We start from the raw sequence: 24,654 nt of genomic DNA on the forward strand, positions 1-24,654 counted from the left end.
CAACGCGGCCAGAAAGAAACCTCAGTAGCTCAACTGTTTTCCAGCTTTCAAGGCACCGCTGCCACCCATGTCACGCACTCCCCAGGCATAACAACAGCTGTTATCAGAACCTTATCTGTAACAGCGTGGCAGACCCCGGTCCCACCATCCGGGCTGCGCTTCACCTCACGGCCCTCTCCTGCCCGCCCGGCGGGCCGGGCCGCGCTGGGGTGCCCCAGGGGAGCCAGGGGCACAGGGACAAGGCGCTGACAGGGCTGTGAGAGGGGCACAGAGCCCGGCGTGGGGGATCCAGGACCTCGGTGTGAGGGATCCATGCCCCCGCTGTGGGGATCCCTGATCCAGGTGAGACGGATCCATGATCCCGGGGAGCGGATCCGTGACCCAAGCGTTACACACCCAGCACTCCCCGATCCTCCGCTCCTGGCCGACCAGCCCCCGCGGTGCTCCCTCTAAACCCTCCCTCCTCCCCCGCCGCCGAGCCCGGAACCTTCTCGCGGTGAGGCAGAGTTTCCGGCGGGGCGGGCCGCGCGGACCGCGGTGCCCGGAAGCGGCTGCCGCTGCCCTTGCCCTCAGCCCGGCCGCGCTCCTGCGGCTCCCGGGCCGCTCCCGCTCCCTCCCGGCCCTTACCATGTGGCGGACGCGAGCGGCGGCGGCTTGGTAAGCGAGGCGGGCCCCGGCGGGCTGCAGGCGGGCCTGGCACCGCGGGGGAGGTTTAGCAGCATAGCGGGTTGGGATACGAGGTGCGGGTGTGAGTGGCGCAGTGCTGGGCCTGAGGCTGCTGCAGGCGGCAGCCTGGTACCCCCGGGCCGGGCAGTTTCCCATCCTCCAGCTCCCCTAGGACCTGGGGGATGCGGTGCATGTAGAAGCGAGCTGCTTCTCCCGCATTCTGGTCCTGAGGTGCTCGGGCCGCTTTCGTGTCCAGGCGTTGTCCCTCTCAGCAGCTGCCTTGTGTCCCGCTTGTTTTTCACCGTTATACTACACCATTCCAGGCTGGAGCAGTGAATGGTGGATAATAGCACGATGTTCTTAGCAAATTTCATGAAGTCATGGAATGGTTTGGGTTGGAAGGGGAACGTGAAGATCATCTAGTTCCAACACCTGTTTGGGAGCAGCAGTAGGAAAATAAGCGTTGACTAGTGCTGAATGAGAAAGAAAATGCCACTGTGTTTTTTGTTGGGTTACGTTTGCTTTGTAGTCACAGGCATAGCAGGCCCCTTTCTTGTGTTTCACAAGACATTTATAATCTCAGAGCAGCGTTGCAGGTTGCAGGCCTGTAATCAGGCAGAGCTACTCGTGTCTGGAAGGATAGTTTTTGTTATTGTTAAAACTAACGTTGCAGAGGCTTGACATTTGGAACTCATTAAAGACTTCATTTAATAACATTGTTTTGCCATCCTTTCCAGTCTGGCTGTACTTTTCATAGAAGATCTCGAGGTGATTTTTGGTCAGTATTCATCAGGAGACTTAGCAGCAGGAGGAGAGAGGAAATAAAAAATGGAAGTTTTGGTGTAATGGAGGAGTAATGGGGTTTTAGTGACTTTTAAGATTTCAGATGTGCAAGTAAAGCAGTTGAGTTTGAAATATGCAATAACACTCAAAAGGGAGTTGTGGATCGAGGTTTTGCCAGAAGACTGTAATGGAATTGATTTTTTCTTTCAGTTTAAACACACAGGCTGAATGCTTTAAAACACAATCTTCTAAAAGAAAAATCACAGAGAAGAAAGTTAAATAATGTTTTACAAAATGCCTTTAGTTCGAGTGAAGACAAGTAATGAGGAATGACTGTCATAGTGTGTGCTACCACATAGTCTGCTGAAAATAATAAGTATTTGTGAAATGGTAATGGCTGCAAAACAAAATAATGAACAGCCCAGTCATTAACATGCTTAATACAAGCTTATCACACCCTGATTTAAAAACTTGGCTTCAAAACTGGGAAATAAAACATTTCAAATGTGGAGGCACTTCTGTATTGATTCTATTTGTAGTTCCATGTCCAAGGAGAGAAATGGTTTACTGGTTCTGGGATTGTTCTGTTCCTGCTTTTTAATCTCTTTCTAGGTTCTAAGTTACTCAGTGCCAAAGCCCAGCCTTGCAGTGATAGTTTAGCACAGAAGTAAAGGGTGTCCTTCACAGCCATAGTGACTTAGTGAATGAGGCCTTGCAGAGCAGTCCCTAGTCCCTTTACTGACCTTTCCATTGCACTAAAGGAAATTTCTAAACTTAGATCATCAGCAAAATTGGTCTTTGAGAGACAGAAATATATCTGATTTCTGATTTTTAACTTATCTTCCAAAAGATCCATTTCTGGATTAAAAGTCCTTTTTATGACAAAGTCTTTCACTTCTTTGGACATGAAGAACTGCCTGTCATCTCTAGTATATCTTGAGACAAAGAACTGTGTAGATGATAGAGCATGTTATTAGGAGGTGCTGGAATATTTTCCGTTAAGTATGGTTTACTTGGTCTTGTTAAAATCTGTTAATTTAAATGTTTTAGGATTGTGGGATTAATAATTTGCCATTTCAGTGATATGTAGCACTTCCTTTTTTTTTTAGTTTGGTTTGGTGTATTTGTTTGTTCCATTTGGAAGTAAATGCACTTGATAGTATTGAAAATCCTGAAAAAAGCATCAAAGGACAAGCTTTCATTTCAACTTTTAAAATTTCAAGCCTGTAACTTCGCACATATTTTGCATTCACTAAATTATTTGATATTAACCATTCTGATGTGATGATACATCAAAAAATTACAGAAGAAATTACTTTTTTCAGAGCAGTTGTCTTTTCCCTAAACTAACAAAATTGCCTCAAACTGTTGCGGTGTGCAGATAATGTAATCAAAAGTACACAAGTTTTATTCCAGGCCATGTGTTTGCCTAACATAGGCAGGATTGATAAGGCTCCTGTGTTTTAACATGTGCTTTTCATGTCTGAGCTCTGCTCTCAGTGTCAAATCTTCCAGATTTTCCCCTCTTAAGTCTGAATTCCTTCATGAAAGTGTCAATGCATCTGGTGCAGTCATCTCCAGAACTAATCTTGTCTGTGCATGACCCAAGACAAAACTATAGTCTTGTAATTCTAGAACTACAGCAAGTGAAAGGAACTGAAAGATGTCATTTAGCACATCCTTCAGTTCCAAAGGAGAATCTGCTTGGCCAAAATAGGACAGATGTATTCTACAAAGAATTTTCTTCTATGTATTGCAGTTTTTAAAAGTTCAAAAATCCTGTACTAACCTAATGTTCTCTAAAAGTTCATTTAGAGAATAAGACAGGCCAAACTGTGAAGTTTTCTTATATGTTGCAAGTCTTCTGAGGACTCTGAGCCCAAACAATGCTATACCACACACATGTTACTTGCCTTATTGCAGTGTGAAAGTTAAATGTAATTCATAGCAGACTTCAGAATTTGTAGTTAAGGTTTTGTGTCTATAATCACTAAAAATAGTGATTTATAGTTATTATAAATAGACATTTGTTTTCCTGATAAGCATAGCAGTAGTAGCTGGAAATTGTGCATTCAGGGTGATGTAATAAGATTATCTGTAACCAGCTAAAATATGATGTTGATTACTTCCAAAGAGGTGTTTGAATTTATGGTATGTTGAAGAAATCAGTTAAAGTTTTTATTTCTTTCTTTCAGTGTCATCTGCCGGAGTCTAGCTAATAGCAGCTGTGGAATAAAGAGAAAATCACCCCTTCAAAACCTGCATCTTGTTTTCCGAAGTATCCATCATCCCTGCTACCCAAGTTCAAAGTTCCAGAGACCTCCATTAAGGATATCCATTCAGCAGTTCTCGTCTCTGAATCGTCTTCCCCTTCACAAAACAAAACTTTTAAATGTAAAACATGGATACCAGTCCCACAGGAACTTTTGGCTGGCCAGATTGGCCTCCAGGCTTCTCAAAGTTCGCTATCTCATCTTAGGATCTGCAGTAGGAGGTGGCTACACAGCTAAGAAGGTATTTATCTCTGGAATCTACTTTGTGCATTGTGTCTTTTTTATTGTAGACTTCAAAACACAAGCTCTTGATATAGCCACAAAAATACAAGATGCTATTGCTTGGTTAACTGATGATAATAAAGATGAGTGAATATGGAAAAGATTGTTTAGAAAACTACTGTAGATCTTAAAGATCAAAGTCTACTACTCATATCTAAAGATGGTGGGTTATTATGTTTTATGTGTAGGTAGTAGTTGCTCATACACTTCTCTATGTACATTTCTTTTTCTACCGTGAATTTTTTCCTTTCTCTGTTAGACATATGAGCAGTGGAAGGACATGATGCCAGATCTCGAGGACTATAAGTGGATTGTTCCTGACTTCGTTTGGGAGCTTGATGAACTTGTTGACTTCGGTATCACAAAGCCATGATGTTCCTCTGTCTAAAGACTGACATGTGTAAAACTTTAAAAAAAGGAGTGTAGGTCCTCAGGGCCTCACTCCAGGAGTAGTTTTTCAGATGTAATTTGAGTGGACTTTTATTTTTGGAGTTTGATGTGTGTTTCACCAAGGCATTTTTATCAATGTGTTTGGAAGAAGAAATTAAGCTCTGTTTAGCATGAACACTCCCTAATGCATCCTTTTATTTGAGAATGTTCTTGGTCATTTCATAAAGCCATATAATCCCGTTACTGCAAGGAGAGTTGCAGCATGATCAAGGGAACAGGTTTTGGTAGTATTTTGCAGGAAGTTCTTTCTTTCTATATGAATGACTTATAAGTGAAGATATGAATAATCAGTAAAAAATATGTGTGGGTAAAAGACCAGTTGAAAATGCAGAATAGTGAACCTGCCTGTCTACAAAATTATCTCAAAGATACAGAAGAAAAGAAAATGAAAAATAGAGACTTGCTTTCCTGAGCCTTCAGGTTGCAGTAGAGGATTTTGTGTGTTTTTAGATGAAAGACAGAAATCTGAAAATCAAGCACTGGCATTTTATATGCAGAGTAGAAACATGGTGTCCTTTTTTTTTTTTTTTAAATCGTCTTTATGATGATTTTACTGCGTAGAATCATAGAATGATTTGGATTGGGAGGGAACTTACAGATATTTAGTTCCAGCCTCCATGCCATGTATGAGTATTGCATAGATTGAGAATAGATACAAGTTTTTCTTGCAAGTGGACACAGCATTTTTATAGCACTTTTACGGATCACAAAATTGGCTTGTTTATGAAATTGAAAACTATGCTTTTCTTATTCAAGACATTGAATAAGAGTCAAGATTCAAGACATAAGCATAGTTACAGTTTCCCATAATTTTAAAACATTCTCTGCAAAGTATGTGAAAGAATAATGTATGAAATGTGGTAAAATGAAGCAATAAGTTTTCAGCAATTACAAAGTACCTGAGGCAGCCAACCTATCAGGAAGTTCAAAGTCTAAAAAAGCAAGTGGATTTTCAGATGTGATAGTCTTTCCCAACAGTAGTAGGGGGAGGTGCATGTGGAAAGAAACTTCTTCATATTTTTAAAAGCCATATGGTTAAACAGTTGCTATGTTTTATAGCCTAAGCTATTTTTGTTCACAAAAATAGTAGAGGAAGGCCCAATTCACTAACTGTTGTACTGTTTTCCTAGAAAAACTTCTCAAAGCCCTCCCTGATGCAGATGACCTTGCCAAACTTCTGCCTGACTTTGACAAGATTGGAGAGAGCCTTGCTTCACTGAAAGGATTTCTTTCTCCTGGTGAGAACAAATTTTCAGCTAAGTTTTAATTTCAAAAGCTGAACCTATTCCATGATGAGGGTATAGGTATGTCCTTAGATGCTAAAACAAAGTGGATCCTGAAAATGTTGGTGTTTGCATTGCAAACTCTTCTGAAAGTGTTGTGGACACAGGTAAGTGTAATGTATTTTTACAAGAGAGAATTCTAGCAGCAAGTGCAGAGAAGTAAAATTTGAAATTTAATATAAAACTAGAATTCTTGTACAGCTCTAAACAGCTTGAAAGCTCAGTTCTTCAGAGAGTCAGAGAATTTGGGATGTGTCCAACTAGAACTTGGTGAGAGTAGCAATATCACAGCTGTTACAGGAGAAGAGTTTGATTATTACGAGCAAAGGTTCTTAATGTTGCAAGCATGTAAAATAGGAGATTTGTAACTAAGGTATTCTTCTAGGTTGAATGATGGTCATGGACCCAGGAGAACTAGTTTTGAGATTTAGGTGAGGTGGGGCAGTGTTTCAAAGGAGCAGGTAATGTTTTCAGTCCTTCAGAAGAGGCACAGGGATGATTTGTCTATTCAGTGTATCCAGGCAGTAGCAGGCTCAATGGTTTTCAGGTTTTGGGAGACTTAAATGAGACGTTACTATCACTGAGCTTTTAAAAACTGAGAACAATTAGATTTGATCATCATATCTGACTTGTTAATGAACACAGCTGAAAACTTCATTCATTCTTATAATAAACTGCAAGATTATTTATATTATATACCTTAGTAATTACCAAACCACATAAATTTGTATTCGTGAATGATTCTATCTGTGAGAGATTATATCATTGCTCTAAGTATGTTTGAAAATATTTTCATATCAGTGTGCGTAAGCAGTGTTTTCTTTTTTGTTTGTTTCTTTAAAATACTGTCAGTGGCAGAACTAATTTATTAATCTTAGAAACACAGCAAAAATCTAAGTAGGCACCAAGTTCAGCAGAGTGACAAGTAGATTACAATCTCCTATGTATTTTGGCTGTTTAAAAGTTTAACAGTTTAAAATTGTGTTATTGACTGATAGTGAGGTGTCTCCTATTACTTGTTATACTCACACTGGCATAGTGGCCATTTATGACTATGTGGTCCTCCAAATGAAACAAAGATCCCTCATCTTTATTCTGCATTTTGTTTTGTGTTTATAATTTTTATTTCCCCTCTTCTGCTGATTTTTCACAGGTTACAATTTGGTTAGTGAAGTCATAGGAGCTTCTGATCTACTTCTGTTGTTAGGTGTGTAAAAGCCCTTTTTCCTGCCCTTAACCTGCCTTTTTACAGCAAACTGTTAAAGCACTACTATACTAAGCAGTGAATATAAATATAAATACAACTGTTTACAGCACCTCAAAAGGGATTTACAAATACTTTCCAACTATTTTAAAAATACTTCATAGAATCACAGACTCTCAAAATAGTCTGAGTTTGAAGGGACCCATCAGGATCATCAAGTCCAACTCCTGGCCATTTTCAGTGATATCCTAAAAATCCCACCATGTGCCTGAGAGAGATGTCCAAAAGCTTTTTGAGCTGTGCCAGGCTTGGTGCTGTGACCACTTTCCTGGGGAGCCTGTTCTAGTGCCCAGCCACCCTCTGGGTGAAGAACCTTTCTTGACCTAGGTCCTCCCCCTGTGAGAATGAATAGATTAATGGTTGATAAATCTCTGCCACAGTCCTTAGCAGATGCTTTTTATTTCAGGCTTGTTCCAGAAGCTTCTTTTGAAAACGTGTCATTACAATATGAAAGATTTGGTTTTTTTCTCATTACAGTAACATCAGTGAATCTTGTATTATCCTTCTGTCTTTCTCAAAAATTAATTCTACAATATTTTGAGAACTTTTAATAGTCTAACTGAAGCTGCCTCCTCCTTGTAATATAACTAATCTGAGTCATAAACTAGATAGAAGAATTTCAAATGAGTTTTAAACTGGTTTTCTTCTTCAGTTTCATAAGATGAATTTTTTTTATAGGAACTTCAAAGACTATTGAATTACTAACTCGTAGGGGTTGAAGCTTTAATTTTCTATCAAGTATAGTTTGAGAGTTTTTAAGTGCCTTTTGCATCTTAGTATTAGTTTCTGTAATTGTGTCCTAGGTTCTCCAGGAGAAACAGCATTTCGGGCTACTGACCAGGGATATGACAATGACAAACAGTTTAAGAAGGTAATTACTGACTTGCAAACCTGAAAATGTCTTTATAAACTCTTATTTATTGTTTGAAAGTGCATCAGTAGCCCAATGCAGAAGTTCATTTGAAACAGCTTGAAAAGAATTTATTGTTGAAAATTAGTTCAGCATGCATTACTCTTTTTGTATATAAAGTAGTGCAGTGATAATAAATATTTTGGTGTAAGGAAATACAAGGCAGACATGAAAATGTTTACTTATTGCATTATTAAGCAGATTGGTCTGTAATAAGAATGTGATTTTAGGTACTGTATGTGTATTTCCAGTTTTTCAGGGCATGGTCTCCATGGCACTTGAGTTTATAATTTATAACTAAAGTTGGTTTAGGCATTTATATTACGTTTAAACATTTCTTCTTGCAACCTCATTTCTGTTGACATTTTCAGAGTTGCAGTTCTTACTCAAGAATTTCTGCCTTAAAGAATTTCCATTTTTTTAAAGTAATCTGTTTTTTATGTTCTTTATCTAGATAAAGCATACATCATATTTTTGTTACTATTCTCTGGAAGATAATGTTACTGTATTTTGATAACCTAAAGTTTTAGCACTTTTTTCTTCAAGAAGGTGAAGTTTATTTTTTTGTTTTCATTTCTGTTAAATTCCTAAATTGTCATGTTGCTCATTCTTTAAAGGATTTTATTTTCCTGTGTTTATTTTTTAAAATTGCTTTACAAAAATGTAACCAAAACAATATATATCAGGGAATTTGTAAATTTTCATATAGTTATTTTTGAACTAAAACTTTTTGAACTATAACTGAGACTTTTCCATAAACAACTTTTCTATATATGCAGGCATGTATACATTTATTCTACATTAATTCTGCATGATAATATATAGTGAAACATGCACAAAGCTCGCATCTTACAACCATCTCCCCCCCTGTAGAAGAGTGATGGATTTTTACATGAGAATTAACCTAACTTTTTATTTCCCCTTTGTCTGTAAACTGTCTGTATTTTTCTCCAGAGTGATTGCTTAGCACAGGTTTCACTGTGTAAAACAAAGAATGCCTTACTGTTGATTTGTGAAATACTGCCCATCTTAGTTTATTGCCTCAGTTAATTGAAATAACTGACACTTTAACTGAATAGCAGTAGTATCATTAAAAGTTGTTACAATCCTGGGCTTGTTTTGGATGCAGTGACATCTGCAGTGTAACTTTGACTGTGGTATGGAAAATATCACAAGATTATATCAATATGATTATGAAAATTTTGTCTGGTCTAATAATTATATCTGATAAGAAATTGTTAATTTGCTAATTAATGTGATCAGTTTTTTTTATTTGAATACTTTATTAAACTGTGTGACTGTAGTTGAAAAGGGTTCTTTTCAAACTTTATTGTGGAATAAGGGTGACGTGTACCAGTTGTCTTTAAAAGGAATTGCTCATTAAATAATTAGATTTGGTGACTTCAAATTTCTGTTACATTTCATGTTTAAATGCTGAAAGGCCTTCATGGCAGATTTTGTTCAGCGTTTTTTCTTGTATTTTTGGACCCGTAGCATAATGTTTAAAGGGAGTGTGTTGGGTCATACCAAGTGTTTCCTTGTCTGCAAAATGGCAAAATATTATTATTGTTCTTCTAATAGTAAATGTAGCCATGAGGCTTCCTCTCCTTGCTGCTGTGTAGTAATGAAATACTTTGCCTGAGTTCCTGGCACAGTTCTAGTGTATTTGCTGGTCTGACGTTAGAGGCATTTATTAAATCTGAAAGTGGTTTAGTAAATTGCAAATGAGAAGGTTTTTTTATGCTTCAAGTTATACAAATCACTGTTTAACAAATGTTTATAATTGGTCATTTGATTGTGTCTCTTGTTTTATCCATTTTCTTGTGATGTTGATCCTTCTGTGTACATGCCTGTGTGGGTATTTCATGCAACAAATGTATACCTTGATGATGGATGTCTTGAATTCTTACACCAAAGTTCTGTTTCAGAGCTTGTTTTGATTTGTGAAGTACATTTTTGAAACATTTCATTTCACTGAATGTTTTCTTAGAAGACGTATTATGTTTTTAAAGAGCTTTATTTAAATAGTTCATTAATATTCTTCTCTGCAGTCTCTGAAATAAACAGTTCATAAATTTCTGGTAGATGCTTTCTCAACCAATTCTGAAATTATAGGATTGTTTGGTGTGGAGGGAGAAGAGTAGAAAACTAAGCGTTGTGGAGGTACTAAATGAGTCAAAGAATAAGCATTAAGTTTTAGAGATTTCTGGAATGATCAGGAAGGGTTATGACAGCATGAATTTAAACTGCAATGTGTTACAGAAGTGAAGAGGGAGCTTTATCTTTTTTTTACGTTTGAGGAACTATTTTTCTTCTATTAGTTTGAGAAAGTTAAGTAGCAGGCAAAAATCATCTTTTTATAAACGGTCTGTATTTTGCGAGGAATAAAAACAAAAGCAAAAAAACCCTAAAGAACTTCTACTGAAAAAGCTGAACTGAAGTTTGATAATATTTTAAAGCTGGGATAGTTATAGATAGAATTTTTAAAATATTTAGATGCTTAGTTAAAGTTGAATATGACTGTAAAATGTAGCTAAATGTTGGTTGCTTTGTTCTACCTGGATTTGCAAAATGCATGGTTTTGCTGGCTCTATCCACTCCAGCTAGCAAGAGGTCTTGCTAATAAAACTTCACTTTTGTTTGAACTGACTCGTTCACACCTGATTTTCATCTGTCTTTGTCATGCCTTTTGGTTTAACTTTGTTTTCCTTACACTCCAAATTTTTCCTCTCCTTTTTATTATGAACTCCCGGCAGGGCCTGCTCGGGGAGCTCATTCTGTTACAGCAGCAAATCCAGCAGCACGAAGAGGAAGCGCGCAGAGCCGCTGGCTTCTCTTCCCAGCAGAAGCGCAAGGTGATGATGGCTTAGGGGACCATTTGTTCTGCATTCACTCTAATCAAATACTTCAGCCCTCTGCATTTGAGCTAGACAAATCTAACTAATTAAATCGTGGACGCAAATAATTGGCCAACTTCGCTACAGATGTGTAGTCCTGTTTCAGTTTAACCAAGTTGTGTTTAAAGCATGATGTTAAAAGCAAAACAGGTACTTTGTGTCACTTTGAAATTGTATTATTTCTGCCTCTATAAAAACTGTTATTTAAAGTTCATACAGTAAAAATGCATTTAAAGAAAGTACATGAATTAATGTCAGATCTGTTTACTGTTGCTTGTTTATGGTAGCTCTGTCTTGTAAGAGTGTAGCTCTTTTACAGGGAATATATGTCCGGGAACGTTTCTCCCCTGTTTTATGCTGTTGCCAATCTGAAAATGACAGCAACTCTTTAGTAATAATTTTGCACAGACAATTGAACTGCTGGTAATAACAGTATCTGTATATTCATCAGTGGTAGTCCCTTGTCTGTTTTTCATCTTAAAGGAGAATTTTTACTGATTTGTTGTGCTTGTAGAACATCTGCACTTCTCTTTACTTGTTTAATTTAAGCTCTGATCATTTTATTAATTGTTACATGGCTGATTGGAAATTCCTCTTAAATTGGGATATTTTAGTTGTCTGATCTGTTGCAATCTGTAATTCTTGACCACATTGCTTTGTTGGCTGCTTTTGTGCTTTCTTAAAAGCTTGCTGGTTAGTAGTACTTTTCAACAGCTTTGGAATTGAGCACTGAATATTGAATATTGAAAAATTGTGCACTGAGAACTTGATCTTCTATACATCTGAAGATAAATCCCACAGAAAGAGGAATGCACTAAATATGAATTAAGCTCTTAGACATATTTGCATAGCTGTAATTGTCGTGCTTTTTAGTTCGTCAACAGGGTAAAATCAGTGTTCTCTGAAAGTGTAGTAGTACTTTAAATGTTTTACTTTCTTGCCGTATTATTTTATATGGTTTAGAGTTACAAGCTCCCTTGTTAGATTGTGTACAGTTTATTGAGAGAGCTGGAGTATGGAATAGTATGTGGAAGTAATAATAAAATGTGTGAACTTGTAAAAATTTCTGGAAAAGCAACACAATATTTTATATATAAAAATTTATCAGCCTAATAAACACGATCAGGAAGAAAAATTAGCTTGATACTACATTTTTTTTCTGTTTGAGATTCTACTTTGTTAGTACTTTGTTGCAACTAATTCCACAATTCCCAAGCTGTGAAGAAACTGCAAGGGCTGCCTTTGTAAATGTTATCCTGCCCTGCGTGGCAGGTACTCTGTATTTTCAGAGGATTGAAGGGCTACCTTCCTTTGCATACAGAGAGTTTTCACTTGGCATTTAATGTGCTTTTTGGCATACAGGCCTCATGGCAAGGAATGAGTCTTGTTTGTCACACTAACCTTTATGTTTGAATCAACTTGAAAGAGATGGTAAATTATTTTCTTTAATACCTTGATATGAGGATATGGGTCAAAGAATCCAATCAGTGGTCCACATTCTCCTTTGGAAGAACAAATTGTGACTGCCATTGAAATAAGTCATTGCAGGCCTTTCTGACAGGGCATAAACTAACCTTTTTTATTTTTTAACTGAGCTGGCTTGCTTGCATGTCTGTAAGAAAACATGGTAATTTTATTTCTGTTCTTGAAAGTTTTGTTGCCAAATTTACTTGCATATTTTTCCATTTTAATTTATTTACTCAGTATTAGATCTACTGCAGTTTTAAATTGAGTAACAGTAAAAACCATCTTACAATCAGGAGAAGATACTAAAAATAAAAATTTAATCCTCTCCTATTGATTTTTTTTGGGGAGGGAGCAGCAGTTGATAAATATTTTGCAGTAAAATTGTTTAGTCTGGTACAGCTGCACTGTGCATGGCTGTTTGAATGCCTTTTGTCAGGGCCTTAATATTTTCATTTAAGTTATTGGAAGTAATTGTAGTTCTGCACATAATCAATTTAAAATTATTTGTAGTCTGGTTAGAGAATACACAATACCAAAAGCTGTGGTTTCAAAGCTACTGGGTTTTCAGATGCACATAATTATTTTATGCAATGTGTGACAAAGGCTGTGCAACAAAAAGCAACTGCTGTGCAAAAAGTGTAACTCTATAAGGAACTTTTGGGCATCTTAGTGAACAGATAGCTGTGTGCGAGGGCCCTTGATTGAAAATAAGTCTCCAGTATTCTTTTCTCATAGTTCTTTATGGTGGCAATGGGGAAAGAGGGAGGAATCTTGAGTTACAAACCATATTGAACTGGATTCAACAAATACTCGTGTACCTATATAAACACACCCTAATAGTTGATTTTTTGGGGAGGTGGGACAGAAATCAGATATCAGTCTTACGTGACTCTTAATGCTTCAAATTCATATATTAGCTTTAGCTTTTATTGGCAACTTATAATTTTCTAGCAGTATTATGGACCACATATTCAAAATACTGTATGAACTAACATTGAAATCACACCTGTATTAAGCACTGAGGCAAAGACATTGTTCTGGAGCTGTCTGTTGGCCTTGACGTAACTTACCTAACATCCTTGTTAGAATTAATCATCTAGTGCTAGATGATTCTTTGCTTCAGATCTTGCAACTTGAGACTGTGCAATATTTTGGCTGTCTGTGTTGAACAGAAGCATCAGCCCACAGACAGAGCCTGTGGTTGGAGGTGTCTGTAGGGAAGCACTTCAGAGGAGCATCATGGCACCACAAATCCTTTGAGAACAGCAGAGAGCAGGAAAATGTTATCTCCTTTGCAAGTCTACAGCACATGGAAACACTTAGATTTCCTTTTCTTTCCTAAATTTTCTTGCTTCTTTTGGCTCTGCACATCATTCTCTTTGCCTTCCTGTTTTTATTTTCCCCTTATATCTCTGAGGTGTTGGAGGTGTGTGTATATGTAAATGTTAATTTGCATATAGCACCTTGTGGCTGCATGCATCAAGTCCTCTGTTCAGCTAACCCTGTTCCTGATGTACTTTTGCTACCATTGAACTAATTAACAGCAATGAAAAGTTAATTTATAACATTTTGTCTTTGCTCTTTATGAAAGAAAATAACTGGAATGAGATGGAAGTGTCAGCTTGGATTTCTTTCTATAAAGTGCAGACACAATTCTTCAGGCTTAACAGCTACATGATATTGATCACTATGAATAATTGTGGATTTTTCTTGTTTTGTGTTTAACAACTGTTGTAAAGTTTTAGTAATTCAATTAATTTATGTCTTAGTAACAGCTGTCCTCTGCATATTAAATAATATTCTCTTTCTCATCTGAAGTCAGCTTGAGTTGTAAATGTCACATGGGCTTTATCATGTGAACTTTAATTAAATATTGACACACTCAGTAATTGTTTAGGTTATCATTTTTTCTAAGTTGAGTATTTCATCAGTCAACCATTAGATTTTATTGTTTGTAAGTAATTACATCATAAGAATTTGCATAACTCAATTTATGCTTTTTGTCTTTGTGTTACTGAAAGGGGAATGTTTAAAACAACTGTTTACTGTACCTTGATGAACACATTTTAGAAACATTTGGCTTAGAATGTTCTTAGGGCTTGAGCTTATGACATTAATGCCTTGAACCTCAAGATCTCTTGTACTATAATATCCTAATTTTTCTGGGTTTAATGTAATTTAAATAATTTTGAAATAACCCTTCAAGACTGTCCTGGGTATCTAAAATGTATGAAGTTGGGCAGCACATTTAGAATTCTGACAAACAATTATGAAATAAGAATGCTTATGAATATTCATAAATAGTGAATACTCACCTGAAAGTATTTTTTGTAGCAAGCAGGTGTTCAGTGATTTTATCACATTAAAATTATGCTAATTCAGAAAATGAATATACAAGATCCTGAGAATTTGACCACTAAAACTACATTTAGTTCAGTGGCCAGAAGTCTCAGCACTATATGAAGCTGCTTTTCCTTAAGCCCACTTTCCCAATATTAAGTCTTGAAGGGTTAATTTTTTACATTTGCATGTATTGAAATTCAGACAATTCTCTGATGTGAACCTCCTGTTGCAGATTGGGCTTTCCATCAGCTTTAAATTTCAAATGCTAAGTGAAGAATTCTTTACTTGCTGTAAAATGCATGTGAAGTCGTTTTTCTTACGTGGAATGAAGCTTTCAGTTCTTAATTTGGTTACTTACAGTGCTTAAACGAAACAAGTGATGGTAGCCGTGATTATTTTTCTTTGTAGGTTTCTGACAAAGAGAAGATTGATCAACTTCAAGAAGAACTTCTACGCACTCAGGTGACTTTTTTGAGTTATTAATGCCTTAAGTAGTGATTTGTGTTCAGCAGACTCAGATTTACTAGACAAAAGCACTGAGGTATATTTAGTAAAAGTCACAAAGGCTTCTGAATTTATGAAAGACCTGCCTGAAGGATTATAGTTTTTCATAGGTAAAACTTTGCTTATGTGAATCTACCATGTCCATTGTTACACAAATGTGTTTGTACTACTTCTTATAGCTCAAATACCAAAGAATGCTTGAGCGATTAGAGAAGGAGAACAAAGAATTAAGAAAATTGGTGCTGCAAAGAGATGACAAGGGAATTCATCAGAGGAAGTTAAAAGTATGTATTACAGAACCACATTGAAATATAATTATGCCATATTTTCCGTTATGCTATTACAAATTGCGTTTGTTAATTCATGTATAAACTTCTAACATTAGTTTTAAGATGCCTCTGTTAATTTTTTTGAGTCATAAGACTTTTATGCGTTCTTTATTATTTAATTATATAACTTTTGGAAGTGGCTTCAGTTGAAAAAACAAAGGTATTACCATGTCTAACTAAATAACTTACCTAGGTGATTGGGAAATGTGGCTTGTTTTTTTCATGTAGCTTCACTGTATTTTCGGATAATCTTGCTTCCAACTCTCTTTGCACACACAGTCTGATACCTTTGTGCTTTGTCATGGGTCTCATTGAGCTTGGTAGGAGTAAGTTATGGGGTCAGGGAACATCATTTAATGACTGTATAAATCCAATGAGACTGGTTTTGGTTTTGTCTGCCAACATCCTGAGCATTCTAAAAATGGATGTTGCATATTTCCTGTTTCTCTGTGTCATTTATTAACCAGTATGGATCCTGCTCTTTCCTCTGGGAACTGAAAGATGAATCTTACTTGTGCAGAATCAGATTGATAACTCTAGATCCTTGTCAATATTTATTGTTCGTCAAACTAATTCGTCTAGATGTTTAATGGGAGAAATTCAATTTAGCTTAACTTTAAAGCTGCAAAGTTTGCACTCAGTTGTTCTCTTATGCTGTACATAGGAACTCTCATTTTCCTCCTTCATCCACAGGAGTCAAGGGGTGACTTTACTTGGTATTGTATTTTATAGAACAAAGATCTGTGCTGCAGTATAGACAGCTGTGGTTTCAAACCATCAGGAGAAAGTGAAAACATTTTTACACAAGTTTACAGAAGAAGTTGTCTTTGTTCTCTTATTTGGCTGTATTTTCTTTCTTTACGTTTGTTTGGGTTTTTTGTTTTGTAGAAGTCCTTGATTGATATGTATTCTGAAGTACTTGACATCCTGTCTGATTATGATGCCAGTTATAACACTCAAGATCACCTACCTCGAGTAAGTCAATAACAAATTCAGTGATTTTTCTGAAACACCAGCTGTACAATTAAATAGAACATTTCGTTATATTCCAAAATAATCCGGAGTTACTGCTAGGCTATTTTCTTATAACTCCACCTTTTTGCTAAAGACATGTCTTTCATTTTACAAACAAAAAGATAATTTGGAAAATAACCTGTTTAACCAGGCTAAGCCTGTTTTGGCTTTAGATAAACCCTGTCTAGATTCAGTTACTGCTGCTGTGCTCAGTTTTTCATTTTAAATGGTTTCAGTCTTTGCACCCCATCCTTGTCAGCTTTGTCAAGTGGTTGTTTCCCAGTGCATGTGACTGGAGCTGAGTAAGGTGCCCTGTCCATCTCCCCACGGCAGTGCTGCTGCTGTGGGGGGATTTGGGAAGAGATTAGCCTGACTGCTGGTGTAGGAGAGGGCCAGGAATGCTTCCTGCTTTCACAACCACCTGTAGCACGTAGGAAGCTGCTGAGATGGAGTCAGCTCTTTCCCAGCAGAAGCATTATCTACCAGATGAGTAGTGTTTGCCTGCTAAAAGGATTTTGTACAAGAGAAGAGCTGCCTGCCACTAGAGCAACAAGTCCTCCTTCTCTTCATTAGATGCCCTGGCAGGGTGCTTTGTGGACTGTGCTGTCTTAAGCACAAGTCAATTTTTTTGCTTGACTACAAGTTGGTATTTCTTCAAAGATTCCATCTTTAAACAAATGCATTTATTATCAAGCAGAATACAGCTGATGTTGATACAGATGTATGCCTTCCTAGTCAGCTTTTGTCTAAACTTCCAAAATGTCCTTCCAAAAGCCAATGGCTGTTTAAACTTTCCCTTGAGGTGGTGGTGGTTGGAGACCAGAGTGCAGGAAAAACCAGCGTGCTAGAAATGATCGCCCAGGCCCGCATATTCCCTCGAGGCTCTGGGGAGATGATGACACGTTCCCCTGTCAAGGTAAGAAACATCATCATCACCTCTGAGTCAGCATTTGCTGTATTGTTCTCCCTCTGATCATGACATTGATTGAAGCATACATGTACATAGGTTTATAAAATGGCCTCTAAGCAAGGGAGTTGTTTCAGCCAATGACAAAAGCTCTGCAGGTCTATATATGATCCTTGTGTATTGTCTGAGTTGTAGCAGCACCATTTAATAATTTTGTGCTAAATAAGCATTACATATAATTATGTTTCTACAGAGGGAAGTGTATATGTGCCATGTACTTCTCATATTTCTTTGTGTTGGATTTGCTGTGCTTTCTCATTAAAGTTTTTAACATTTAGGTAACCCTTAGTGAAGGTCCCCACCATGTGGCTTTATTCAAAGACAGCTCTCGGGAGTTTGATCTGACCAAAGAGGAGGATGTAAGTATAATAAAGTGACTGGAAGTTAGTGAGGCTTCTATTGATTCTCTGAATTAATTTTGTGTGTCTCAGTGATCTCTAAGCCCCTCTTTAATTAGAGTGAAAGATGTTTAGTGGGGCAAGGCATTGTATTAGTTATTAAATTATCTCTTTGGCTGGCACTGAAGTGGATAAAATGTAGAGTGTTCCTTGTGCCAAGACACTTTTGAAGCATGAAGAGATCTGCAGGTAATCTGTCATTTAGTGCCCTCCTCATTTACCAAATTTAGTAAACATTCATTTGAAATAATACTTATAAACTGAGATCTTCATCCCTAACTACAAATGTTTTTCTGTGTAATTTTTCTTTTCTTCTAGGTAATTCTTTCTTTTCTTCTAGGTAATTTTTCTTCTATCACAGTTATAAAGAGTTTTGTGTTTGATATTTTGTTTTTCGTGTAACAGCTTGCAGCTTTGAGAAATGAAATAGAAATCAGAATGAGAAATAGCGTGAAAGAAGGATGCACTGTTAGCACTGAGGTAGGACTTGTCAGATCTTTAATGGCAAATATCTGTCCATGTATATGTTTTGTAAACATTCTTCAACTGGGAGACTGGGGTGAATTCAGTTTGCATATACTTCATATTTTACAGTATACAAAGTGTATTTGGACTGTTAAAATCAGTTTTATGCAACAATTACATTTAAAGTTGTACTTCCTATTTAAAATGACAGGTCGTTGTTGATTTAAGCATATGTATGTAAATATGTGTTCATTTAGTTTTATATATGTGTATTTGTCTATGTAACTACATTCGAAATAGGTTGTGTATAGACCTCTAATTTTAATTTTATTTTACAGACTATCTCCTTAAGTGTGAAAGGTCCTGGTTTGCAGAGAATGGTATTGGTTGATTTACCTGGAGTCATTAGTGTAAGTATGGAGTAATTTAAAAGATGAAGACATGTAAATGAGGTTGTGTTACTGGTGAGAATATTAGCAGTTAGGGATTTTTTTAACATGTTTTTTTTCTTTGTTTCCTTAAATACTTATTTCCATGTGAATATTAAAGACTGTGACTTCGGGTATGGCTCCAGATACAAAGGAAACTATCTTTAGCATCAGCAAGGCCTACATGCAGAATCCTAATGCCATCATCCTCTGTATTCAAGGTACTAAGAGTCCAAACAATTATCAATTTATGTTTGTAATCATGGTTCTTTTCTTACTCTGAAGTATGTTCTGATGGTATTTTTCCTTTTATGAGAGTTTGTGTAGTGTACAAAACAGCATGTTCTGGAATCTCTCTTATAAATTAAGGCAATCTGTGCAAAATCTGCAGTGAAAAGCAAGAGTTTTGCTAAGTTTTTTTAGCATTAAAGAGGAATGGTGCTGATAGTAAAATTCAAGTTTTCCACAAAAGTGTTTTGGGAGGTAGCATGCAATAATATTGAATATAATATAGTATTGAATATTTTGAGCAAGCTGGTACTTGTTCAAAACTTACAGAACTACAACAAGCTGGTTTGCTTTGATTCTGGGAACAAAGCAATTTTTCTATGTGTATCCAAAATGGAACATAAGTCAAATTTTACTGGGTTGAATTTGTAACATGAAACTTGCTTGATGCTTACTGTGTGTTCACAATCCCTAAAATAAACTTTGTATTTATTTTAGATGGGTCAGTGGATGCAGAACGCAGTATTGTCACAGACTTAGTCAGCCAAATGGATCCCCAAGGAAAAAGGACAATATTTGTGTTGACTAAGGTGGATCTTGCAGAGAAGAATGTGGCTAGTCCAAACAGGGTGAGTTGAAACTCTTTCTCATATTGTGCTGGCTGAAGTCACACTTGGTAAAATACTTGAGATGCTGTCAGAGATATTGGACCTCACCTGCCAGTTCTAGGTGGTTTTCACTTCTTATTCAGTATGATGATTTTTGGTGGTTGTTTTAATCTCTCTCAGGCCTGCTTTTAGTGGTCAGCTATGTGACTTTAGTCTCAGCTTGCTGTAATACTCATTTCTTTCATACACATGACCAAAAAGGCTTAAGGATAGTCTGGGATAGGCATTTTTGTTGTGTTATGTTCTTCTGTGTTATGCCTTTTTAGATTTTTATGCCTTTATTTTTTTGTTTGCTTTCCATAGAACAAACAAAATCTCTTCCATGGAAACAAACAAATCTCCATAGAACTCATGGTCCCATGACAAACTGCTTCCTCCTGTAGTCTATGCATAGATGTGACTAGATCTGGCCCTAAAACTTCGCTGAAGGAATGTCTCTGTGCAAAGTTAATGACTATTTTTATTCCTTTATCTTCATAGATCCAGCAAATTATTGAAGGCAAACTCTTCCCAATGAAAGCTTTGGGTTATTTCGCAGTTGTTACTGGAAAAGGTAAAGAGAGCTCTAGCTCTGCTTATTTTGTCCTTGGTAGCCCAGAAAGCTGTCTAAATGGAACTGTTGCAGCACTCTTTTCTTTCTGCAGGAAACAGCAGTGAAAGCATTGAATCTATTAAAGAATATGAAGAGGAATTTTTTCAAAATTCAAAGCTGTTAAAGTATGTTGCTGTTTTATTCTTTCTGTTAAAATGAGGCTGTGTAGGTAAATGCTAGCATCAGTTTTTCTCGTTGAGTTTAAAAGGATTGCAATGTGGAAATGCTAATTGAGAGTGAATATGTTGAGGTCACCAATTTATCCTGGTTTCCCTAATGCTTGCTGTAAGTCAGTGGAGGCAGACAGGCATTTTCAGGCAGCAGTTGATTCCACTGCAGTTATGGGCCACGGTTCCAAGGTTTGTGTGTCTCTCTATTGGCTCTACAAGAACTAAGTTTCAGCCTATGTCTAAGCACTTAGAGCTGAGAGGAGTGAATCCAGTCCAAAAGTGACTTTTAGTGCCTCTAAATGTCAGTTGTCTTTGTGTGACCATGTTGTATTCAAAGGCTTAGTTTGTGTGTTCTGAGGGAAGCTCACTGTCTGGAGTTCTGATTTCACAGGCTGGTATTCCTCAGGGAGGTACAGTAGTACCTTTGGGACTGTAGTACCTGCACTGCAACTTTTAGAATAAAAACTTACTTAGGTTGAGGGGTTTTGTTCCTGTTTTGTAGCTTTTTCCCCTTGCTTTATTTGTGATCTACGCTGAGTAGTTAAGAGGAAGGGATTGGAACTTGTGTTAGGTACACAGTTTGTTACTTTCTGCTCTTAGAAGCAAAGCTTTATTCTAGAGAGGAGAAAATGGGGGCCTAAAAGAATGGGTATGCAGAGAACTTCCTCTAGCTGTCTTTTTTTACAGGACAAGTATGCTGAAAGCACATCAAGTAACAACCAAGAACTTAAGTCTTGCTGTATCAGACTGCTTTTGGAAAATGGTGAGAGAGTCTGTGGAGCAGCAAGCAGATGCTTTTAAAGGTAAACACGTTTTAGAAAAGCAAGGGAAATAGCAAATTGCTGTTGAACAGTTATTTCTTCTGTGTGCATATAATACTGTCCTACCAGCATGATTGGGCAATTGCTTCATACATTTTATATGATCAGCATTTCCCATTAATTGATAATTGCCCCAGGTAATTTTTCGAGAAAAACTAAAAAAGTAATTTATTTTGTGAAGTGCCACTTGCTCTAAAACCAAAGGAATAAATAAGTATGAAGAACAAAAGGGCAAAACAACAGTTCTTCCTCTGGATTAAGACATTTAAAATGGCTTCTAGTATAAAGCTACCATCGGGTCAGCCAGGGCAGGGCTGACATGTGCAGAGCTGGAAATTGAATGACTCCACTGCACTTTTTTAATGCGTGAATTCTGCAATTTGTAGACAGAGTATCTTGACATAAACAGAAAAAGATTCTGCTCATTTCCAGACACACTTAAAGTTCTTGGAGAGTTTTTCATAATCAAGATTTTTGGCAATTTTGAGACCTGCTGAACTTTCAAGGTAGTCATGAAGTGCATATGGACAACTGAAAAAACCAAGGCTGTGTTTCTGTTTTTGCAGCCACACGTTTCAATCTTGAGACGGAATGGAAGAACAATTACCCCCGGTTGCGAGAGCTTGACAGGGTAAATTACACTACTGCTTTCATTTGTGTGCTACAAAGGGTTGAAGATTATGAATTAAAATTTATGCCTTTTAATTTCATTTGTAAAGGTTTCTTAAAGTTAACATGAGGTACTGACATTTCAAAATGTTAGGACAGTGTAAATTATTGTAAGGGAAGGAAATACTGTTCTTCAAAATTGTGATGCTTCAGCACTTAAGTCCTTCACTCTTCTAGTATACAGTTACCTCACCTAACTTGCTCTCAGGGATAGGTTCTTTCTGATCATGATAGAACTGGCAAAGAGAAGTTACATTTCAGACAGACAGAGTAACAAAACAATTTGGATCTCATTTTCTAATTCTTTTATAGAGATCCTGAATATTGAAATGCCATGCCTGGCAAAAGGCATGCAGGAGATGGGGGGGAAGATGTATGGTAAACCAGGGTAGGTGATGATATGTACACACGGCTCAGAACATGACCAGGAGGTATCATTAGAGGCTTAAAGACCTTAAGAAAAAGGTTTTAGAATTTTTACCTTGTCTATGGAAACATGATCAAACTAGACTTAATCTTATTTCCGTTTGCACAGAATGAACTGTTTGAGAAAGCAAAGAACGAGATTCTTGATGAAGTCATAAGTTTGACTCAGGTCACACCAAAGCACTGGTATGGTAATTTTTTCTTTTTTTTAAAATTTGCTAGAAGTTTGCCTTTAAAATAGAGTTCTAGAAACTTTTTCTACAATGTATTGTATTCCTGTGATCTGTAGTCTTGTTTTCTGTGTTCCTAACAAATCGAATGCGTACCTATTAGTCACGTGTGTACTGGAAACCATCACATATGTTACAACTCTCATTTTAGGGAGGAGATACTTGAGAAAACTTTATGGGAAAGGGTATCTACTCATGTGATTGAGAATATATACCTGCCAGCAGCACAGACTGCAAACTCAGGGACATTTAACACCACTGTGGACATCAAACTGAAGCAATGGACTGACAAGCAACTGCCTAATAAAGCAGTGGAGGTGAGAATTTAGTTATTAAAATTTTAAAAATATTAGAACCTAATTATAATTTAAAATGAAAGCATAACTCCAGAGAAGGAAGGTGATGTTTGGATGGCTGACTGCAGCTCTTTTAACTAACTTATATGTCAGAGAAGGCTGGCTAGATCTTGATGTCCCAGAACCATATGGAGCAGAAACATTGTATTTTGCTCTTCTGGTGAATTTTGCCTGTTAAAGAAGAAAACCCAAAACTATTTTTGCAATGTTAACAAACCTCTCAAGTAGGTATATTCACATTTAATGGATTTATGCAAATTTAGCAGAATTCTGCTTGCTGCAATACAGTGAAGCAAAGATTAGTGTTGCTTTTATTAGTAGTGGATAAGTCAGCAAAGGAAGAGTCAGTGATTTATGCTTGCATGGTTTGTTTGTTTGTTTTTTAAATCTCCAGATTTTCATACTTAAACGAATTGTAATAAATGTGCCTTTATCAGCTGATCCATTTCAGGAGGAATTGTTTGCTAACTTTCCAGGTGGCTTGGGAGACTTTGCAAGAAGAATTTTCCCGTTTCATGACAGAAAAAAAAGGAAAAGAGCACGATGATATCTTTGATAAATTGAAGCAAGCTGTCAAAGAAGAAACTATTAAGCGACATAAATGGAATGAAAGAGCAGAGGATAGCCTGGTATAATGTAGAGGGTTTTTTGCCTTGAAGTGTTTTTTCAAGAGTGGAATAATCAGTGTTTTTGCATTCTTTCACTGTAATCATAAAATGGCTGTTGTGTTCATCTCACCTTTTCTATATAATGTTTTAATTTAGTGTTTCTCAATTAATTTTATAATTACCTTTTATTAGTTATTGCCCTAAATAGTGTCTAATAAAACTGTTTTGGTTGGTTCATTAATGTCCTCCATAATGCACTGGCTGCACAGGGGCAGCCTGGTGAGAATTGCTTGGATCAGCTTATTTGTTCTGTTCAGTGTAGCCACATAAAATAGCATCATTTCATTTCCATCTTTATAGATTCTGTAATGCAGAGGGATTCCATACCTTTTTTTTTTCTTTCATTTTTTTTTCCCATTATTTATACAGGCTGTAGAAAAGAGTTAGAGGCACATGGAAATAAATTTGGCAGTACTTTGAAAGGTGCCTCTTGAGTATCTTGTGTGTGCCCAGTATAATCTGTTTTAGCAGACATTAAAAAATTAAAAGAATACTAGGAATGGGTTATTAACTAACTCCTGAATAAATGATTTACTGCATGCTAAAGTGACATTCTGTGTTGCAGCGGGTGATCCAGCACAATGCTTTGGAAGATCGGTCAATATCTGATAAACAGCAGTGGGATGCAGCCATTCATTTCATGGAAGAGACGCTCCAAAGTCGGCTCAAAGACAGTGAGTGCTGTCATATATTCCACTCTTCTTTGCTTTTTAATCTGAGCCAGTCTTGATCTTGTTCACTTCACTGAAGTACAGCATTTTTATCAACCCAACTGTCATGGTGACTGCTTACAATCATACTGATACTGATAGAAATATGTAGCAAAATACAACCTCAAAAGCTCTCATGCTCTTAAAATGAGGCAACTGAATGAGAAGCAGTAGAGATCTATAGATTCAGAAAAATTATCTAAAGCACATGTAGGAGAACAGGATAAATTCAGGGAAAATAATTGGTCTGTTTATTGGTTTCTAGCATAATCAGTTTTGTTGCAAGTTGCAGCCAAGGTAAGATTTGAGGTTTTTTAAGGGCATGATAAGGTGGTCTCAGTAAAGGGATGTTGTGTTTTTTATGTACTACTTGAATTATCTACTGATTGGAAG

General features: G+C 36.9%; 1 protein-coding gene across 4 annotated transcripts in view; it reads left to right on the top strand.

Moving 5' to 3' along the window:
• The first annotated feature begins 528 nt into the window (after positions 1 to 528).
• Positions 529 to 24,654, top strand: part of OPA1 (OPA1 mitochondrial dynamin like GTPase) — a 47,631-nt gene continuing 23,505 nt past the window's right edge. Inside the window, exons 1-24 of one of the 4 annotated variants that reach the window (XM_066325992.1) lie at positions 561 to 657; positions 3,645 to 3,963; positions 4,264 to 4,360; positions 5,585 to 5,692; positions 6,891 to 6,944; positions 7,805 to 7,872; positions 10,668 to 10,766; positions 15,027 to 15,080; positions 15,302 to 15,406; positions 16,340 to 16,426; positions 17,268 to 17,381; positions 17,711 to 17,791; positions 18,236 to 18,310; positions 18,634 to 18,705; positions 18,845 to 18,944; positions 19,450 to 19,580; positions 20,100 to 20,172; positions 20,264 to 20,336; positions 21,069 to 21,184; positions 21,769 to 21,833; positions 22,407 to 22,483; positions 22,679 to 22,844; positions 23,360 to 23,512; positions 24,117 to 24,225. In XM_066325992.1, coding sequence (XP_066182089.1) covers positions 629 to 657; positions 3,645 to 3,963; positions 4,264 to 4,360; positions 5,585 to 5,692; positions 6,891 to 6,944; positions 7,805 to 7,872; positions 10,668 to 10,766; positions 15,027 to 15,080; positions 15,302 to 15,406; positions 16,340 to 16,426; positions 17,268 to 17,381; positions 17,711 to 17,791; positions 18,236 to 18,310; positions 18,634 to 18,705; positions 18,845 to 18,944; positions 19,450 to 19,580; positions 20,100 to 20,172; positions 20,264 to 20,336; positions 21,069 to 21,184; positions 21,769 to 21,833; positions 22,407 to 22,483; positions 22,679 to 22,844; positions 23,360 to 23,512; positions 24,117 to 24,225 — 2,425 coding nt within the window. In that variant the 5' untranslated portion in view covers positions 561 to 628. Of the gene's footprint in view, positions 658 to 3,644; positions 3,964 to 4,263; positions 4,361 to 5,584; positions 5,693 to 6,890; positions 6,945 to 7,804; positions 7,873 to 10,667; positions 10,767 to 15,026; positions 15,081 to 15,301; positions 15,407 to 16,339; positions 16,427 to 17,267; positions 17,382 to 17,710; positions 17,792 to 18,235; positions 18,311 to 18,633; positions 18,706 to 18,844; positions 18,945 to 19,449; positions 19,581 to 20,099; positions 20,173 to 20,263; positions 20,337 to 21,068; positions 21,185 to 21,768; positions 21,834 to 22,406; positions 22,484 to 22,678; positions 22,845 to 23,359; positions 23,513 to 24,116; positions 24,226 to 24,654 lie in introns of all 4 variants that reach the window. The other 3 variants (XM_066325990.1, XM_066325989.1, XM_066325991.1) reach the window with 3 other exon arrangements.

The sequence above is a fragment of the Sylvia atricapilla genome, chromosome 10 (assembly GCF_009819655.1).
Source record: "Sylvia atricapilla isolate bSylAtr1 chromosome 10, bSylAtr1.pri, whole genome shotgun sequence".
NCBI classification, from domain to species: domain Eukaryota; kingdom Metazoa; phylum Chordata; class Aves; order Passeriformes; family Sylviidae; genus Sylvia; species Sylvia atricapilla.